This window comes from Crocodylus porosus, unplaced genomic scaffold (genome assembly GCF_001723895.1).
Source record: "Crocodylus porosus isolate Cpor-Errol unplaced genomic scaffold, CroPor_comp1, whole genome shotgun sequence".
Classification (NCBI taxonomy): Eukaryota; Metazoa; Chordata; order Crocodylia; family Crocodylidae; genus Crocodylus; species Crocodylus porosus.
In genome coordinates this window covers 11,428,409-11,436,387 of record NW_017728928.1, presented here as the reverse complement: position 1 = coordinate 11,436,387, position 7,979 = coordinate 11,428,409, and the positions used below count along the sequence as shown (strand labels likewise).

The window sequence follows — 7,979 nt, the reverse complement described above, 5'->3', positions numbered from 1 at the left end:
TCCTTTGTTGGTTTGGAGTAATCTGAGTTCTTGACTCTGCTCTGACCCTATTTGCAAATACACCTTTTGTGCCATCTAATGAGTGTGTGTCTGTGATTTTTGTGGCCTCCAGAGAAACGAACCGCCTTTGTGCAACATTGTGATGAGCCTGTCTTTGGCACAGGCTCCCCACGCATGCGGGTTTTAGAATAATCTGAATATTAAAATACAGGCGACCCTTGCCATTCACAGGGGATATGTTCTGGAGATCCCCGTGAATGGCGAAATCCGTGAATACGGCACTGCGTTCATGAAAGTTGTCGGATAGTCGTCTGAACGTTGTTTATGAATACAGTGCCTCCAGTGGCTGGAGGGTGGGGGGGACACGGCTGCACTGGTGATGGCGGGAGTCCAGCAGCGGCGGGAGCACAGTGGCAGCAAGCGTGGAGCTCCCAAGGAGCTCCTGTAAATGTATTTAAGATGCAGATTCGGCGTTAGTGAATATTTGAAACCGCAAATGTTGAACCCGCGAATAGCGAGGGTTTCCTGTAAGTTCCTACATAAAAGTCATATATTGGAGGAGCTCCTTGAGCCAAAAAAGCTGCAAACTTGCACCAGTAGGTCTATCCCTAGCCCCTCATGAAACAGAGCAATTTTCAAACCCAACTGAGTACACAGTTGGATTTTGAAGCTCTTGTTATTATCAGTTGTTCAACAGCTTAACCTGACCTATATGTTACGATAGCCTTACTATATCAATTCCCATTAAAATCAGTGGAAACTAAGATACCCAGTTATCAGGAAGGTGGTAGTGTTTAATATAACAATTTGCAATGAACAGACTTATGCAGAAAAGGTACTTGTCTTTTTAAGAGAGACAGAGAATGCCATTATCAAGAGTGCAGTCGTTATACTGGTCTGGAAGTGAGTGGAGCAGCTCTGAAGTTACACTGATATAACAGCAAAATCTGCCTTCTTCCTTCCTTCCTTCCACTCCCAGCAGGGTTAGAGCAGATGTGGCTGACCTGCTGCTAAGTAAAGTTTTGCTGCAAGTGAAACAAGGGCAAAGCCCTTTTAGTCCTTTTTCAGAAAGCAGGGTTAAACCTCAGCCTTTAGATTTAGGTCTGTTGCATCCCACATGAGTCTCCCTAGTAGCACACGCATAGTTTTCTTAAAAGGAGGGCTGCTTTTGTCACTGAATCTGGGAGTTTTAGGGCTCCTACTGGACCTTGGGCCTGTTTGCTTCCTGCAAAGGCTAAATCCGGAGTCCTAGCTACACTACAGAAATGCTATTCCTGATAAAGGGTAGGAACAGCAAGCATAGCTGGACTGGTGCTGCTAACACAGTGTAATGGCAAGCATAAGCAGGGATTAACCAAGACAGAACTGTTTCAGAGACTGTGGTGATTGGGGCAGAGTCTTGCTGCTACTGAAAAGAAGGGGTTGAATGAAAAGGCTGCTTTATAGCACTCTAAAACCAGCCCCCTTTTTAAAGCAGTTGATTTAAGAGTTTTGCTTAAACTACAATGCAGGAAAAACTCTAGGAAAGGACCCCGTAAAGCCGCTACTGTATCCCACAGAATAAAAAGGAGCCCGAGCCTGGTTCCCATGCCCCAGCCCAGTACCATGGCTGGCCTTGGTTTGTTTTTCTGCATGGGAGGGAATTCTTATCTATGAGACCTGCACATTATTCTATTCCAGGCCTCAAGGATTTTTTCCAGTTAAAAGCATCTTGACAAAAGCCGACTTGTGTCCCTAAAGATAAAGAGAATCCAAATATCACCAACTGTCATGGCATGGAGATTAAGGGCGTGCATGAGAGTGCGATGGCCGATGCTCTGTCCAGATAAGACCGAGCGGCTGCCAATAGGTTGTGCCAACCTCCTGGATCTGGCAAGGGTGAGCACCGTCCTTCTAACTGAGGTAGTTTTCTCAACTTCATTTGCTTCTTATAATTTGGGGGGAGTGGTGGATCCCCAACTGCCATGGGATGAGTGCTAGGAGCTGTTTCTGGGAACAGGTTTGGCCCTTTGCAACCACTTCTTTATTGTGAGGCCCCTCTACCGTGAGTTGTACCTAGCCCCCTTCAAAGATGGAGCGCTGCAATATGCCTTGTGCGAGCTTATAGGTTAGATCATCCCAGGGAATAAAAGGTGCTGCAGAATAGCCAGCATGCTGCAGCCCCCTTCCAGATGTGGCCTCTTGGTGGCAGCACTTCACAGATGCGCCATGATCTGCACAGCTGCTGGGTGCAAGACTGGCATCAAGACACGGGTTTTCACTGATTAAAAACCTAACTAGGGTTGGACATTTCTGGGGTGGATCCAGAGGGGGTGTAGTGACAGGGCTGTACTCCTCCCTTTTGAATTAGACCACGCGATAGGAGCCTCCAGGGACTTTTTTGAAACTTAAAAGAGGTGAAAATCCACTTCCCATCCTCTTCCTCCCTACCTGCCACTGTCCTGTGTGTGGGAGAAGCACCAGAGCTGTTCCTGTCCACCCCAGCCGGGCCGTACGTCAGCTGGGCTCAGCTGGGGACAGGAAAAGTGGCAATCAGGATGGGTGGTGGGGATACCCTTCCTTGCACCTGCTCCCAGGGATTGGGGCAAGGAGGGGGGAACTTCTTTCCCATCTTGCTGTTGCTGCTGTCCCCAGCCCTGGAACAGCGCTGATTCTTCCCCGGGTCCCAGAACAGCAAGGAAAACAACAATGGCAAGTGGGGGAAGGGAAGGAGAGGGAGGATTTTCTGCTTTAGGTACTTAAAACAAGAACCTGGAGGCTCCTGAGGGTGGTCTGCCCATGTCAGTGGGGGCAGATGAGGCTACGAGGTAGGGGTGGGGTTGCTGCTCTTGCATCCCCAGCACCATTTGGGAAATCCTGGATCTGCCCCTGGCCCTGGCTACTGCTTCTGCCCCAAGGTGGAGCTGTCGTGCTGTGCTCCGGAGCCGCGCTGGCTCTCCATTTAATGGAGCAGGCTTGGAAGGCAGGGTCTTTTCCAAGAGGCCGCCCAGTCGGCCCCCAGCCCAAATCAGCCTGCTCCTGCGGGTGCCAGAGCTTGCGGCAAGACATGTCTGCGGGGCTGGGACATGGCCAGGCAGAGGCAGGCCCCAGGTCCCATGCACAGGGCCTGGCATTGATGCCAAGGGCTGCACAGCCTGGACCACTGGGCTGCCCCTGCCCCTGGGGGAGCAGTAAGGGCTGGGGGGGGCTGCCCTATCTCTATGGTCCCCCCTCCTCTCTATGATCCCTGCAGGAAGCGGCCCTCTCTCATGCGGTAGCATTGAACCGATTGGAGGATAAACCATAGAGGCGGAAAGTACGATGGGCCTCACACAAAGCCCTTCTTCTCTATGGTGGATGGGCGAGGCTAGGCGGACGGCCCTGTCATTGGCTAGAGCGGCCTCGGGGCGGGGCCGAGAGCGCAGAGGCCGGGAGCCGGCGGGGGCGGGGCTATGCTAATCTAAGGCTTTCCCGCCACGCGATTGGCGGAGAGCCGCGCTGGGCGGGGCTGTCGTGCGCCTTGGTCCGCGCCTAGCGGAAGTGTGCGCAGAGTGGCCTCGGAGCTCGTGGCGGCCGGTCGGGCAGGCGCGGGCATGGGCGCGAGCGGCGGCTGGAGGGGGGCGTCCGCCCTGCGCTGCCTGCGGCCTGCCGGCCTCGCGGGTAGGGCGTGGGGGCATGGTGCCCCGTGGGGCTGGGCCTGGGGCGGGGTAGGCAAAGTCCTTGGGTGTCTAAACTGCCCAGAGCTGTTAGGGTGGCAGCCTTGGTAAAGCTCGGGAGGATAACGCAGCCCTGGGCATCAGGATTGCTTTCTCTCAGGGAGCTCCGACCTCAGCCTGCTCCTCCTGCTTCCTGGCCCAGTGCCTTGGAGACAGCCGAGGGGCCGAAATTGCGGGGTGAAGTTTGCGCTTGTGTAGCTGACGTAAAGCTGGCCGTGTTGCAGGAGACGAGGTCTGTAGCGGATGGCTGCTCTGGGGCCCCGGACAGGTGGAAGGAGTTTGGCTTTGGCTCCGTGCCTCCAGTCTCCGAAAAGCCGAGGCGCTGAAGCCTGGCCGCTCGTTTCGGGTGCTCCATTCGCAGCATCTTGAGCGGAAAGCCCTGAGTAGCTGCAGCAGCTGTTGCCTTCAGGTGGAGTTTGACAGTTTGGCCCTGCTCGGCTTGTCTCTGCCAAGTTTAGCAGCCGGGAGGTCTCCTGAGGGTGTTGTGAAGGTGATGGAGAAATAGGTGGCGGGAGATGGGGGTGGGGTTGGGGGGGATGTTTGCTAAGGATATTAAGAAGTAATATCCTAAGTAATTCTAACAGGCAAGCCAAAAAGTGCTAAGAGACCTATGAGATGATGGTGGTGGTTTGGGACCCAATGGTGAGTTGAAGGGGCAGCTAAAATTTAACCCAGATATGCTTTCATTCACGTATGTCAGCAAAATGAAGGTAAACTCTTTGTTTGCTGCTGGGTTCTGGGCAGGCCTTTCACGAGAGAGGTTTGAAAGCTCAGTACAGATGTCTGTCCAGTGTGTTCTATATCTGTCGTCTGGACGGACGAAATGTCTACCAAAAATGCTTAGTACACAGATAAAAGGGTGGAAAGTGTTGAGATCGTGATGGTATTGCATCAATTGGATGTATTCTCAGTTGGAATAGGCTGTTTGCTTTTGTTACTCGTTTTGAGGAGGCAGTAGTGAAGAAAATGACTTGGAAAAGGGTGATAGATGTGAGGATTGAGGGACTTTGTTGCAACGAAATCTAGAAATTTACCTGTTCAAAATAGGCAATAGATGAATGTGACTTGAATTCTCATCAGTTGCTGTGTTTTATCTTGTGCTACAAGTAGAATGAAGAGGGTCACCTTCTTTAAAGGAAAGTTACTAAGTTAAATACAGTATGTTGTAAATCTGTATGCGTATATTAGTAGTAGTATCTTGATTAGAAGCAAAAATTAATCTCTGGTAATCACAGAATTGTAGAAAATAAGGGTTGGAAGGGACCTCAGGAGGTCTAGTCCAACCCCCTGCTCAAATCAGTATGTTCCCCAACTAGATCATCCCAGCCAGGGCTTTGTTGAGCCGGGTCTTGAAAACATCCAAGGATGGAGATTCCACCAGCTCTCTGGGGAACCTGTTCCAGCGATTCACTACCCTCCTAGTGAGAGAGTTTTTCCTGATATCCAACTTAAACCTCCCTTGCTGCAGCTTTGGACCATTGATACTTGTTGTGTCATTGGTCACTACTGAGAGCAGTCCAGCTCCATCTTCTGTGTAACCACCCTTCTGATAGTTAAAGCTATCAAATCCCTTCTCAATCTTCTCTTGGGATTGCATGGGATTCTTCTGTCCAAAGTGCATGACTTTGCACTTACCCTTCTTGAACCTCCTGAGATTCCTTTTGGCCCAATCCTCCAATTTGTGTAGGTCACTCTGAATCCTAGCCCTACTCTCCAGTGTATCTGCTACTCTTCCCCTCCCCCACCCCCATCTTACAGATTGTTAATGAAGATGTTGAACAAAACTGGCCCAAGGAGCAACCCCTTGGGCGTTCCACTGGATACTGGCCGCTGGTTAGACACTGAGCCATTAATTACTACCTGTCGAGTCTGACAATCCAGCCAGCTTTCTGTCCACCTTACAGTCCATTCACACAAGCCATACTTCCTCAGCTTGCTTGCAAGAATGCTGTGGGAGACGATATCAAAAGTCTTGCTAAAGTCAAGTTATATTACATTCACTGCTTTCCCTGCATGCTTTCTCTGCTTGTTCTTATGTGTTCATCCACCTAATGTATATGTGGTTGCACACATCATATTGCTTAGCAATATGTGATTGGAAAAATTACCTTGTTACAGCACATTCAGTAGGATGTAAGTCTGGGTTGAATAAATTAGTTTAGATTAATCCAGTCCTTGGTGTCTAAGTGATGTCCATGTCATGAATCAAGCACTGTAATTAAACTAAATCGGCAGTTTCAGCGGAGAGGTCTGTGATTGAATGGACCATGGAGACTCCACTGTTTCCATGTGGAGGTCAGGGGTGAGTCAGGTTATTAAGGTGTGCTGGAGAGTCTGTCACTGCATCTGCCAGACCTGTTTTGTAGCAAGAAGAGTTCAGTTTCCCGTTGTCTCCTACTGACATCGTACCCCCAGATTAGAGTTGCTAAGAACTAGCCACCCTTGAATCAAAAGGTCCTCCTTTCCCTTCAAGGAGAAAATGCCCTCCAGAAACACACTGCACTTCTGTTCTGTTTTCTCTGAGGGCTTTGATGAAGCCTTAATGTCCTTGGGAGGTGGGTGAGAATTACTGCCCCTGATTTACACTGTGAGGCAGCCAGTGCAATCCTGACACACTGTCCCCCTGAGCTAATTACATTTCCTGCAGAAACGGGGACCAGGTAACTTTTGTTTCCCCAGAAGAATCTAACGGACTTTGCAGGTCCTGTGAGTGTGGAGCTGGGAAGCTGCTTTCTGAAAGAGAGAGAAATATCAAGGCTACAGAAGAAAAATATCAAGGACTCGGCAGAGAAATGCAGTCTCCGGCATTTGACCCACAGTAATTTGGTCTTGAGTGTCTTTGTACTCGGTGGAATAAAACTTCTCATCTGACTTGCAAGGTCGTGCTGACTTATGCCTAAAAACAGGCTATGGTGTCCAACTTTTCCAGATGCTGCTTACTGCAGGCCTCTTAGTTTATTGATCACCTGTGATGGGAGTGGGGGGAGAAGGATTGCAAGGGGCTTGATGGATGTTACAGCTATGGCCAAAGGGAAGAGCTTTTGTGATTGTCAAAGCTGCAGGTTTGGCTTGTCATGTGGGGAGAAAAATCTCAAGTGGGAGGAAGCAAGAGGCAGCAGGACAGTTCCTTGTTAGACACTTGTGAATAGAAGCAGTGGTGCAGGGGCACTTAGTAGTTACCTTTCAAGTGCCTGTTCTGCACAGGGGGGTAAGTGATCTCAAAGGGGTGTTCTTTTTAAGCCCCTTTTTATAAGGATCCCTCAGGATCTGAACTGTGGGTGTCCTTGGTTCACTTCTACAGCATGCCTGTGTCTGTGCCTCTGACAAGTCTATGCTGATGTGGGTTCAGCATGCCTGAGAGATCTCAGCGTAGCAGAGATGCCTGTGGGAAGTGGGCTGGATTCCCTGCTTGCTGACTTTCCTGCTTGTTTCCTGTCCAGGTTTCAAGAGGCCCCTTTCCACGAGTGAGCGTGTTCCCCGGATATGTATCGTGGGCAGTGGACCTGCTGGGTTCTACACTGCCCAGCACCTGCTGAAGGTACCTGGCTTTCATTCAACACGGAGGAATGCAGCTGCTTGGTGTCCTGGCATATAAGGGTTGTAACCATCCCAGAGCAGCCCACAGGCTGATTTGTTTGGTGGCAGCACTGAGTTTGGCCACCATAGGTAGCGCTGGCCTGACCCCGCCATATGTCCTGGCATAAGGAATATGCTGAAGTGGAGCTGTGTTGTGTATCTCTCTGCCTCTTGCACTGCAATGTGTAGGCATCACTAGAGCCTGCTGTAACTTAGAGCAGCCCTTGGGCTGCTGTTAATTGTCAGGGCTATTTGGATCTCTATAGTAGGTCTTCCCATAGGGAATGTGCAGGGGTGGCCTACAGCCACCTCTGTTCCCCTTTCAGTGGTCTACATTTCCAGAGGGTGTAGCACAGCATCTGCCCCCAGCTGTTTATGGACAAAGCGGGGGAAATACTGTTTCTGTAATTAGATTTGCCACATACATGCATCTTTTAAAGCCTGTGCTCTCGATAAAGATTTTCAGCATAAATCTGTTGTTAAAGGAAGCCTGGTCATTTTACATGCTCTCCATTTTGGCTAAGTCAAACAAACAAATCTGCTTCCCCCAAGATCACTGGGTGTAACATGCTGAACTGTAGCCATTAATAAACTTCAGGGACAAATCTCAGGGCTACTTTTTATCTCTGCTGATTCAAACTGAAAGGTATGAACTAACTACTGTATTTACCCACGTCTAAGATGACTTCAAATTTAAGACCCTCCCCA

The 7,979-nt window shown here is 50.0% G+C and overlaps 1 protein-coding gene across 3 annotated transcripts in view; it reads left to right on the top strand.

Annotated features, from left to right (window-relative positions):
* The first annotated feature begins 3,530 nt into the window (after positions 1-3,530).
* The window catches only part of FDXR (ferredoxin reductase), a 20,847-nt gene continuing 16,398 nt past the window's right edge, over positions 3,531-7,979 (top strand). For 2 of the 3 annotated variants that reach the window (XM_019542512.1, XM_019542511.1), the window contains exons 1-2: positions 3,531-3,639; positions 7,136-7,233. In XM_019542512.1, the coding sequence (XP_019398057.1) occupies positions 3,573-3,639; positions 7,136-7,233 (165 nt within the window). In that variant the 5' untranslated portion in view covers positions 3,531-3,572. Of the gene's footprint in view, positions 3,640-6,508; positions 6,791-7,135; positions 7,234-7,979 lie in introns of those variants that run through there. The other variant, XM_019542513.1, reaches the window with a different exon arrangement.